This window comes from Hypanus sabinus, chromosome 29 (genome assembly GCF_030144855.1).
Source record: "Hypanus sabinus isolate sHypSab1 chromosome 29, sHypSab1.hap1, whole genome shotgun sequence".
Lineage (NCBI taxonomy): Eukaryota > Metazoa > Chordata > Chondrichthyes > Myliobatiformes > Dasyatidae > Hypanus > Hypanus sabinus.
Window position 1 is genome coordinate 8,999,884 of NC_082734.1, and position 12,329 is coordinate 9,012,212.

At 44.7% G+C, this 12,329-nt stretch overlaps 1 protein-coding gene across 1 annotated transcript in view; it reads left to right on the top strand.

Moving 5' to 3' along the window:
- cacna1ia (calcium voltage-gated channel subunit alpha1 Ia) overlaps positions 1-12,124 on the top strand; it is a 589,581-nt gene extending 577,457 nt beyond the window's left edge. Inside the window, exons 35-36 of the mRNA XM_059953562.1 lie at positions 4,983-5,161; positions 10,467-12,124. Of these exons, the coding sequence (XP_059809545.1) occupies positions 4,983-5,161; positions 10,467-11,144 (857 nt within the window). The 3' untranslated portion in view covers positions 11,145-12,124. The remainder of the gene's footprint in view (positions 1-4,982; positions 5,162-10,466) is intronic.
- The last annotated feature ends 205 nt before the right edge of the window (positions 12,125-12,329 follow it).

The following is a 12,329-nucleotide window of genomic DNA, read 5'->3' on the forward strand; positions in this document are numbered from 1 at the left end:
AATGAATCTACTAGCCCATACGGACTGTGGGAGCACCCGGAAGAAATGCACAGGGAAACTCCTTACGCTGAACAGTGGGAATTGAACCCGGTTTGCTTGTGTGTAATTTAAAAAAAAATTTATTTTGAGATAATGTGCGGAATAGGCCCTTCCGGTCCTTCACGCCGCACCACCCAGCAACCTCCAATTTAACCCTAGCCTAATCACAGGACAATTTATAGACGACCAATTTCCTTACCAACCAGTACACCTTTGGACTGTAGGAGGAAACCCACGTAGTCACGGGGAGAACGTACAAACTCTGTACAGGCAGCAGCGGGAATTGAACCTGGGTGACCTGTACTGTAAAGCGTTGTGCTGACCACTATGCTACTGAAGATACTAACATTGTGTAGACACTAAAGGCTGATTTATACACTTATGCATAGTATAAATACTATCCCGTAGCCTTCGTAAGTGGCCTGCGCCGTTGTGAGCATTTATACCTGTGCATTGGTGTGTCTGTGTCGCTCTGCAATTCACCGCCAACACGCTAGTTGGCGGTGGGGTTCCTAATGGCAACTGAGCGCACCATGTTGGAGATGGAGCTAATAAATGTTGAACAAGGGTTACTTTTATGGAAATTACTGCAACGCAGAAAAGGGAGAAGACGTCGGAGGAGATGGCGTGTACGACCATTGGACAGATTGAAGCAGAAGGAGGGTGAATTTTCTGTGCTTGTCTGGCCACTGAGAGACATGGATTTGACGATTTGGTTCATCATCTCCAACCATTTATTTTGCACCAGCGTACATGCGGTATGCCTATAGACAGGAGGAAATGCGATGCCACCGAACAGACCAATCACAGTTGTTGCGGTCTGCGTTGCCGTGATGCGCAGTTACATTTTTGGAGAGGTGCACGTCAGGCTATGGCATATGGTAGGGTGTAGGGTACAGCATAGGTTACACGGCTACGCCGTACCTACAGCGTTCATTTGACGCAGAAGTATAAATCAGCGTTAACAAACATAGACACTGACATTGAATTCAGCCAATGGACAGGCAGGGGTGTTGAGAAATCTTTGACCAAATATCCTTTCTTTATTAATGCACGTCAAAATCTGGAGAGGCATAGAAAGAACTGTAAAACCCGAGCCTTTAAGGACTTACTGTGCACAAATCTATTATGTTTGGCTGTGCATTAAATTTGCTTTCCGCTTCTGATTACTGTAACATGGAAGCCGGTTTGCGGGTTTGGTTTGTGAGACAGAAAACAGACTACGAATAAGAATATTAATCATTTATTTGCAAACAGTGAAAAATTAGACCAAACATTTAAGTCCCCGCAAGAGACACAAACTACAGAACTAAATATTCAATGAGCAGTTATCTATTTAAGAATGCGCACAGAGCACACCTTCCCAGTGGTTCTACGTAGCATGCCCCAGGGACAAAGGGAAAGAGAGGGCGAACCTCTCGTACGTGTTACTCTTACAACCCCCCCACCCCACCCCACCCCAGGTGCGTTCTCCCCATTTTCACATGGGTTTTCTCCAAGTGCTGTCACATTCCAAAGATGTACGAGTAAGGGTCAGTGAGTTGCGGGCGCCGCAAGTGTGGCGACACTCGTGGGCTGCCCAGCACAATCCTCGCTGATTGGATTTGACGCAGACAACACATTTCACTGTGACAAATAAAGCAAAATCTTTTCATCATTTAGAATTCTCCAACCCTGCCAGCTGTCTTCTCGATCCTCTGCTGTGCTAATGCCCCTTGGCAATAGATGCTGTAGAAAGAGAGAGAAATTGAGCACCATTGTTTGAGTTAAAAGATTCGTATCCCGGGCCGTAATTTATTTTTCCATTTAAGCTGCGTGGCCTCTGCCCTTTAACCATTTTGATATGGGTGACCCTACCAAGAGTCAAAGCATAAAGTCCTGACTCCAGCTAACATCGCTGGGTCATTGAGGCACACAAGCCTCCAAACCACGACAGAGTTGCAGTCCTCTTGGAGGGAAATCCGGAACAACACACACAAAATGCAGATCAGGCAGCATCTGTGGAAAGGAATAAAGATTCAAAAGCTTCAAAGTTAATTTGTTATCAAAGTACGTATGCAGAAAACGGCTCTTAGAATAATCATCCCCACAGACAGCCCCAAAACAAAGAAGAATGGTTGAATCCATTCAAAAATTTACATCAAACCCCCCCACACACGCAAAAAAATCATGTAAGCGGCAACAAAAAATTAGCAAAAACACGGGATATAAAACACAAAATTGAAAGGTATATTCAGTTCAGCTCAGTGTTTATTATTTGCAGCCTGCCCCGATTTAAAAATCACTCAAACTAGCAACTAGGAGCAACCAGGAAATCTAGAAGCACATCATACATGAATTAGAGTCCACAAACCGTGTCGGTTAAACTTCGCTCTGGCACCGTCCTCCAACAGCATTGATGAAGGGTCTCAGCCTGAAACCTCAGCCCTTTATTCCTCTCATAGACGCTGCCTGACCTGCTGGGCTCCTCCAGCATTTTGAATGCGTTAAGCAGGAAAGACAGCAGATTTCCTTCCCTGATGTGTCTTTGTTATAATCTTGTGGTTTCATGGTTCCCTTTTTAAGCTTGCAATTTTTTAAATTCTTTACAAGATATAGTGGAGGGTAAGACACACAAGGTGCTGGAGGAACTAAGCAAGTCAGACAGCAGTATGGAGGGGAGTATGGTGACTCTTTATCAGGACGGGAAAGGAAGGGGCAGTAGTTCATCAGTTCCATTGTTTACGACCTTGTGCGGTACCTTCTCTACCTGTCACATCCCAGCTTCACACTTCACCCCCCCCCCACTCTATCGTCCACCTTCCCCCTCACCTGCTCTCACCTATCACCTGCCAGCTTGCAATCACTCTCCTCGTCTTATTCTGGCTCCTTGCCCCTTCCTCTCCGGTCCTGGTGAAGGGTCTCGGCCCAAATCATTGACCATTTATTCATTTCCGTCGGTGCTGATTTCGCCCAGCATTCCGTGTGTGTTGCTCTGAATTTCCAGAAACTGCAGAATCCTTGTGTTTAATCCTTGTGCAGATCCGAGGGTGTGAAAAGCTGTCAGAATTACTATCTTTCAGATGACTTGTTAAGCAGAGGAACTATCTCAGCCACTGTTTTGAAGAGTGGGAGTTCATGTTGGATTCCAGTTTCAATGGCCGTCAGTAACAACAGGTCACCTGGTCAACTATCTCACTGCCTTTTGTGACAACTTGCTGTACATTTGTTGCCGGTGTCACAAAAGAGACTGCACTTCAGAAGTACTTAATAGGTTCTGGAGTGCTTTGGGATATTCCGAAGCATTGAAGGTGATGTATTGTAAGACCTTCCAAGTGAGTGAGATTCAGGGGAGGACAAGCAATTGCAGAGAGAGAAAGCAAGTCATTGTCGCAAAGAAAGAGACGAAGCTGAGAGAATAGAAATATTTAGTTTGATTGCACCATCATGTTTTCCAGATTTAACCCTTAGTTCATCAAATTTCCATGTCCCCTCAAAGTCACATGCATTCATTCACCCAGAAGCAGAGCTAGGCCATTGAGCCCATCATGTCTGCCACACCATTCCACCATGGCTGATTTACTATCCCTCTCAACCCCACTCTCCTGTCTTCTTCCCTTTACCTTTAATGCCCTTACAAATCAAGAACCTATCAATCTCTGCTTTAAATATACCCAACGACTTGGCCTCCACAGCACAGCCGTCTGTGGCAATGAATTCCACGGATTTGGCTCAAGAAATTCCTCCTCATCTCTGTTCTAAAGGAACAAACGTATTCTGAGGCCTTGTCCTCTGGTTGTAGACTCCCCCACTATAGGAAACATCTCCACTGTCTCTAGGTCATTCAATATTCAGCAGGTTGCAAAAAGATCCCCCCTCATTCTTCCAAACTCCATTGAGTACATCAAACTCTCCTCATACCCTTTCATTCCTAGGATCATTCTCATGAACCTCCTCTGGCCCCTCTCCATTGCCAGCCCATTCCTTCTTAGATTAGGGGCCCAGAACTGCTCACAATTGTCCAAGTGTGTTCTTAACAATACCTCTCAATAAATAAATGCTTTTATATTCAAGTCCTCTCAAAGGGAATGCTAACATTGCATTTGCCCTCCTCACCACAGACTCAACCTGCACGATACCTTTGGAGGGAATCCTGCATGAGGCCCTTTGCACCTCTGATTTCTGAATTTGCTCCCCATTTAGAAAGTAGTCTATGCCTTTATTCCTTCTGCCAAAGAGCATGGCCATGCACTTCCTGACACTGTATTAAGGGAAAAGAATGTTTCAAACAAGGGGGATGGAAATGTGACAAGAATCAAACAGATACATTTGAAAAGCCAACATGGGCTCAAAAGAACTAAAGGCCTCCAGGAAATAAATTGAGTTATTTAATGCATAACTGAGAACGGCTTCCCAAACCTTTCCCTCTCTATCTTACAGAGATGTTCCTTACACCTGCATTTTGATCAATTTATCAACAATCCCTCACTTAATCTGCATTAATTCGCATTTGATGTTGAGGTCTCAGTAATGGTCCCTGAGACCTCTCACTACATTACGGTCAAGGACAGCACAGCGGTGTAGTGATTAGCACAGCGCTTTACAGTACTGGCAACCAGGGTTCAATTCCCGCCACTGCCTGTAAGGAGTTTGTACGTTCTCTCCGTGACCGTATGGGTTTCCTCCGGGTGCTCCGGTTTCCTCCCTCAGTCCAGAGACATATCAGTTGGTAGGTTCATTGGTCGTTGTAACTTATCCCAGGATTAGGCTAGTATTAAATGGGGGGGGGGGGGGTTTGCTGGGCAGAATGGTTTGAAGGACTTACTTTGTGCCATATCTCAATAAATTGATTAATTAATCGATTAAAGATGACTGATAAATGGAATTGTTAATGGTTATTATCCCTGCTCCCAGTGAACTGGGGGAGAAGTGTCCAGGCTTAACTCTTGGTTGCTTTTTCTCAGTCACTCCTCCCCAGGAGCCTACTGGCTCTTCTTGTCTTCAGCTTACCAGCGGAATTTTTCACCCAGTGGCTCCCTTGCCCACAGCCCAGGACACCAACAGCCAGCCTCTCAAGATCCCTCCCTCTGGCTCCTGGACCTCGCTGCAGTCTCCAACCCTGACCTGGTCCCTGCAGAGGCAGGTAGGTCACTGCAAGTCAGCAATTTCGAGAGGGGTCACTTCCCTAGAGGAGCTGGGGGGTGCGGTGGGGGTAAGGGTTGGTCATAGGTTAGGATGGCTGTCTTGCTTGCCAAAATGGGTACGGTGATAGAGGGTAGGGTTTGACTCACGATCGTAGTTCAATTCCCACTGCGGTCAGTCAGGAGTTCATACATTCTCGCCATGACCACATTTCGTCCCACGTTCCAAAGTTGTGTGGGCTAGTGAGGGCTAGCAAGTTGTGGACATGCTCTGTTGATGCCAGAAGCACGATGTCACTGCGGGCTGCCCTCACTACCTATTTGGACCGTTGGGACGCACTTCACTGTGTGTTTCGATGCTTTGATCTACATGTGACAAATAAAGCTAATCTTTAATCCTTACTGGTCTTGTGATAGAGACACAAGTTCAAATCCCTCCAAGGCAGCCTGGGGCTCAAAGATGCATTTAACTTAAGAGGTAGGAAAGTTCTGTCCAAAATCCTGAGGTTCTGATGCACGGTCTTAATGCAAAATATCGACACTTTATTTCCTCCAACAGATGCTGTTCGATTTTTTGAGTTCCTGCAGCAGTTTGTTTTATTTTGCCAAATATCAGCATCTCTTGAATCTCTCTTAAATTAATCTGGATTTTGAATCAAGTATAGACATGAGAAAGTCTGGAGATGCTGGAAATCCAAAGCAACACACAAAATGCTGGAGGAACTCAGCACCTATGGAAATGAATAAACTGTTGATGTTTTGGGCCAAGACCCTTCATCAGGTCTGAGGAGGAAGTCAAGTCAAGTTGCTTTTTATTGTCATTTCAATCATAACTGCTGGTACAGTACATAGTGAAAATGAGACAATGTTTTTTCAGGACCATGGTGTTACATGACACAGTACAAAAACTGGGCTGAACTATTTAAAAAAACTCGGAAAAAAAATACTACACTAGACTACAGACCTACCCAGGACTGCATAAAGTACACAAAACAGTTCAGGCATTACAAAGGGGGAGGACACCAGAATAAAAAGTGTGGGAAGGAGAAAGAGGCTAGCTGGAAGGTGATAGATGAAGCCGAATGGGTGGAAAGGTCAACAGCTGGAGAAGAAGGGATCTGATAGGAGAGGAGAGTGGCCCATAGGAGAAAGGGAGGGAGGAGAGGAAACAGGGGGAAGCAATAGGCAGGTGAGAAGAAGTGAAAGGTCAGAGTGGAAAATAGACGAAGGTGGGGTGGGGGTTGAATTTTTTTTTAACCGGAAGGAGAAATGGATATTAGTTTGGAGGCTAGCCAGATGGAATATAAAGTGTTGTTCCTTCACCCAAAGGTAGACAGAGTTGTCACAGAAACTCGTTGTTCACTAACGTTCTGCTAGGGATGAACTCTGCCATCTTTATCCAGTCTGGCCAATGTGTGTCTCCAGACTCAGCAGTCTGATTCACATTTTACCTCCTCAGTTCAAGAAAGTTGGGATGGGCCATAAGTGCTGGCATTGCCAATGACATCCACATCTTGTGATATTTTGTGAAAGATTCGGAATCAAGAAAAGGGAATATTGGAATTCCCCAGAACTTCAGACATGGAGCCAAAGACCATAAGACATAGGAGCAGAATTAGGCCATTCCACCCATCGAGTCTGCTCCGTCATTCAATCATGGCTGATTTATTATCCCTCTCAACCCCATTCTCCTGCTTTCTCCCTGTAACCTTTGGCAACCTGATTAATTAAGAACCTATCAATCTCTGTTTTAAATATACCCAATGACTTGGCCCCACAGCCGTCTGTGGCAATGGATTCTATAGATTCACCACCCTCTGGCTACAGAAATTCCTCTTCATCTCTGTTGTAAAGAGACATCCTTCTATTCTAAGGCTGTGTCATCTGGTCCTACACATTATAGAAGACATCTTCTCTACATCCACTGTATCTGGACCCTTCAATATTCAACAGGTTTCAATGAGATCTGTCTCCACCACCACCCCCCCCCCCCCACTCATTCTTCTAAACTCCAGCACGTATCAGCCCAGAGCCTTCAATCATTCCACATGCGTTAATCCTTTCATTCCTGGAATCTCCTCAGGCTTCTCTCCAATGTCAACACATTTCTTAGACTCATCCTACAAATGCCAATGCACGAACTTCATAAGGAAAGTTTCAAACCAAAGCACTTATTTATCAGGAGATTCAAATCTGGGAAGCAATGTTGTGTTACAATTTTTCCTGGATCAAAAAATTGAAGCAAAATTACGGGGAGGCACAGGATGCAATGGGCTCCTAGGAAATGGGGAATGAGGACCAGAGTTGAGATGTGGGAGACCCTTTGGGAACATGGTAGGCAGATTGTGATGGGTGGGGTAGTGGTGAAAGGGGTCAGTGATCCCCCAATTTCCAAGATCCAGGTCTCCTTGGCCCCGCTGGGGGAGGTCCAGGCTGCCAGACTTGCAGACTGTTCTAGATTGTCCTGTTTGTAGATAGAGGCTGTCATGCTTGACTGAAAGCAACAAGATCAATCCCGAAGATTGTGAAAGTTTTAGAGCTTAGACTCAAGAGGCTGCTGGAGCTGGAATGTCGAGAAACACAAAAAAACCTGTCTAGATGAAGTGTTGCAATCAGAAACACCAATTGTCCATGTCTGTCCATAGATGCTGCCTGACCTGTTGGGTTTGGTCTAAAATTGGGTGTTATCATTACACACTTTAATAGAAAGATTCAGCACAAAGCAGCAATACTACACACATCTCCAACATTCATCTGAGTTCCCCAAAGGTTGGCAGGTTTGTTCTAGGGCACAGCTTCAGTCTTACTACAGGGACCTAGGTAGCTCATTAAAACCATGACTCCAAGTGTGGTTCCGCACTAATAGAGTCCCCGTCTGACTTAACACCACCACATAGACCCTGATCCATCAGTAATCCTAACTTGCAGTCACATAAACATTAAATATTCAGTCTAAATCATGTAACACCATGGTCCTGAAAAACGTTGTCTCATTTTTACTATGCACTGTACCAGCAGTTATGGTCGAAATGACAATAAAAGTTGACTTGACTAAAACTTTGTGTCAGCTCAGGGCTGTACACCAGGCTAATCTCAATTCATACAAATCAGTAAATAGTTTAGTTAGGCTATCTCGTGGCACCTTCGACAGTGTGGTACTCCCTGGGTTCTCAGCAGGTTTGGTCTTCTGGAGTGGCACTGGAACCCTCACTTTCTGCAATGTGCCATAGACAACACTGTACATACACTGCAGTCAAGAAAGCTTTGGGAAAAGATGGATTAGCTGCAACTGGAAACCATTGAAATATTTGCCAAAGAGAAACACTGTGATATCTGACCATCAGGGAACACTGCATAAAAACAGACTCTTTGGCCAAACTTGTCTACCCCATTAAGGTGCCCACTTGAATAGTCCCACTTGCCCCCATTTAGCCCATCCTGTGGTCATCCATAACCTTTCCCATCAATCTTCTCATCCAAATACCATTGTACCTGCCTCAACTACTTTCTCCGGAATTTGCCAGTGAAGAGCCAATGAGCTTCTGACCCCGACCACCTTGATGTCATAAAAGTCTACTTATCAGTTAAATACTGGCGCTGGGCAATTTTGACCCTTGGAATGAAGATGGATGAGAGGTGTCTGAGAAGTAGAGAGTGGACAGACAGAGGCTTTCTTCCAAAACTGACTGTCCACTCTATCTGTGCCTCTTATCACCTTATATAAGAGAGCATGATTTAATGTGATTCAAACGTTCAAAGTAAATTTATTTTCAAAGTTCGTATATGTCACCATATACGAGGCCACAGTTTAGAATAAGGGGTTGACAGTTTAATTACAGTTTAGAACGGAGTCGAGGAAAAACTTTTTCACCCAGAGAGTGGTGGATATATGGAATGCTCTGCCTCAGAAGGCAGTGGAGGCCAGTTCTCTGGATGCTTTCAAGAAAGAGTTAGATAGACTCTTATAGATAGCAGAGTCAAGGGATATGGTGAGAAGGCAGGAACAGGGTACTGATTGTGGATGATCAGCCATGATCACAGTGAATGGCGGTGCAGGCTCAAAGGGCCGAATGGCCTACTCCTGCACCTATTTTCTATTTTCTATTGTCTCCATATGCAACGTTGAGATTTGTTTACTTGCAGCCATTTACAGTAAATACAAGAAGCATAACAGACCACACCCAACAGCAGGGACAAGCAACAAACGTGTGAAAGACAACATACTGTGCAACTACAAAAATAAAAAAATGAAATAATAACATTAATAATGATAATAACAATAATTATATTATGACTAATCTGTTATAACAGATGGGACAATCCATAATAACCGTCTGGGTATAATAATACAGAATAACCAAGCAAGAACAACTTACTTTATTGATTTAGCCATTTCAAACACACACAACATACAGAAATCAGTGAGTGAAAAGCATAAGAAATATGCTGAATTAAAAGAAGCTATTGAAAGACTATGGAACATGAACAGGGTATATATTGTCCCAATGGTAATATCAATAACTGGTGTCATCACAAAATCCCTACACAGTAACATTAAACAATTAGGGCTACACAGCAATATTTATGTAAATCTTCAGAAAGCCACAATACTAAACACTACTAAAATAGTCCAAAAGTTCTGAGCAATTGAGAAATGAGTGTACCTGATTATGCCCAGACCACAGGTTTTACCAGCTTGTGCTGAAAAAAATTAATAATAAATAGATTATAATTATAAATATTGAGTGAACATGAGATGAAGAGTTCTTGAATGCAGGCTGTGCAACAGTTCAGTGATGGGGCAAGTGAAGTTATCTTCTCTGGTTCAAGAACCTGATGGTTGAGAGGTAAAAACCTGGTGGGCTGTGGGACCTGAGGTTCCTGTATCTTCCTCCTGGTGGCAGCAGTGAGAAGAGCACATGGCTGGGATGGTGGCGGTCCTCAATAACAGACAGCGCTTTCCTGCGACAGCACTCTGTGCAGACGTATTGTATGTGTTCCTCCTTGTAGGAAAGTATAGAAGGGATGTCAATGGTATATTTTGTACAGAATGGTGAGTGCATGGTACACACTGTTGGGGGTGGTAGTAGAGTCAGATATATCAGGGACATTTATGAGACTCATAGACACATGGGTAAAAGGAAAATGGAGGGATACATTTGAGTGAAGGATTAGATTGACCTTGAAGTAGATTACATGTTGGCATAAGTTTGTAGGCCAAAGAACCTGTACTGTGTAGTTCTGTCCTATGTTCTTGAAGGAATTGCAAGTGTTGTAAAGGGCTGATTTATCTTCTCCATCTCGCAGGTCGCCATCTGTGATGCCTCGCTGAGCGACGAGTCGGTGGACAGCCTGCACACGATGCTGGAGGACGGCCTGAGAATTACCGTTTCGCCTCAGGACCCGCTGCCCCTCCCGGCGGTCTGCACAGTCCCTCCCCCTCAAGGAACCGGCCCCTCCTTCCTGCCTCCCCCTCAGGAGAACAGCCGCCAACACTGGCGGGTCCTCGGGCTCCAGAAGATGAGGGGCCACCACCGGAGTCAGAGCAGCGGGGGCAGCACAAGTCCTGGGTGCACCTACCAGGATTCCATCGAGCCTTCCGACGAGGAGGGGGTCACCCACTCTCTGAGAACCAACAGCGAACACTCGGAGACCCTTAGTAGCCTCTCCCTGACCTCCCTCTTCTCCCCCTCACCATCCCCGCCCACTCCTATCAAAAAATATAATAGCACAGGCACCTTGGATGCCGTCTCCAGAGGGAGAGAGGCCAAACAGTTTTATAACATTGACCAGCAAGGGTTCTTAACGGCCCCCTCCTGGGTCTCCGACCTCTGCAGAAACAACCTTCCAGCCACCAGTTTGGAAGGTCAATGCCCTGACCAAGAGACGGGGACTGAGGGCTTTAAAGTAGCACATGGCCAGCCAACTACCCAGGTCCAGTCCAGGAATGAGTGCAACACTACAATGCAAAAGAAGAAAAGATGAGTTTACGGCACCACATGCGTGTATTTTTTTAAAAAGAAAACAAGCGAACTGGTCGAAACACTTGATTTACCTCATCACGCAAGAGTTACAGAGTCCGGCTATCTCGTGCTGTTTGTGTGCACCTAAAAGGACTTTTTAGAGGAAAAAAAGGTTGCATTAATTCAACTCTCGGTGTGTGGGTGGCCCACAAAGCCTAGGTTGCAAAAATGTTTTCTCTTCAGTTCTGTTCTCCTCTCAACTTCCAAAAAACTCAACGACGAATGTAACGCTACTTGACAAAACAGTTGCTAAGATCCAAAAGAGAATGTGCTAAGTGTGTGCAGGCTGTAAGAAATCTCTGCAGTACCCCCCCCACCCCACCACCACCTTCCAGTCTGGGAAGTGAAGACATGGGTGAGCAGAGAGAAGGAAAGGAGAGTGGGGGAGTGGGGAGGTGGGGTTGAGAGCAGAAATAGCTCAGTTTTAGACTCCTCAGCATCAATGGTGATAGCATGGGCCTTAGCTGCGGATAATGGCCAATGAATAAGAAAGGTGATGAAAGTTTGCAGGTTTGTATGGTAGGAGAAGGGCGTCACAATCTAAAAATAAGCAACACGGATCTCATTGGAACCATCTGGGGTTCAATAAAAGACGCCTAAAACCATCTGGGTTTGCTGGAAACAGTTCCTGTTATAGGATTTCGGAGAGTTTGCTTCAAAGAAGTGTTCATACAAATATTATTTTTTTAAGCATCTATTTATTCACATTTTATTTAAATGCATGCTTTGAATATTTGGCTTCTGCCAAATAAGACTTATTCTTCCAGATGTACCAAATGTAATATTTATACAGAAATAATATATTAAAATGTGTCAAGCCTGTAATTTTTGCAACCTTTTGCAGCTGAGCTGAATGGTAAGTCTAGAGTTGAGGGCTCGTAGATAGGCACTGGCAGAATAAGAGAACAACATCTTCATCCTTCCTGGGGCTGATGAACACTGTGAGGGGCCAGAGAGGGTTACTCTGTAGATTCGTGCCCAAAGAAGCCACTTTATTCCTCTCTGTCCAGGTACCAGTCTGAAGGACGTCTGTCAACAGAAAAGACCCATGTTTCTGTAATACCTTTTCTGTCATTTCCAATCCATCCATTGCGTCTTGCGGCCAATGAACAAATTCCTGATATGTCGGCATTACTGTAACGTCAGC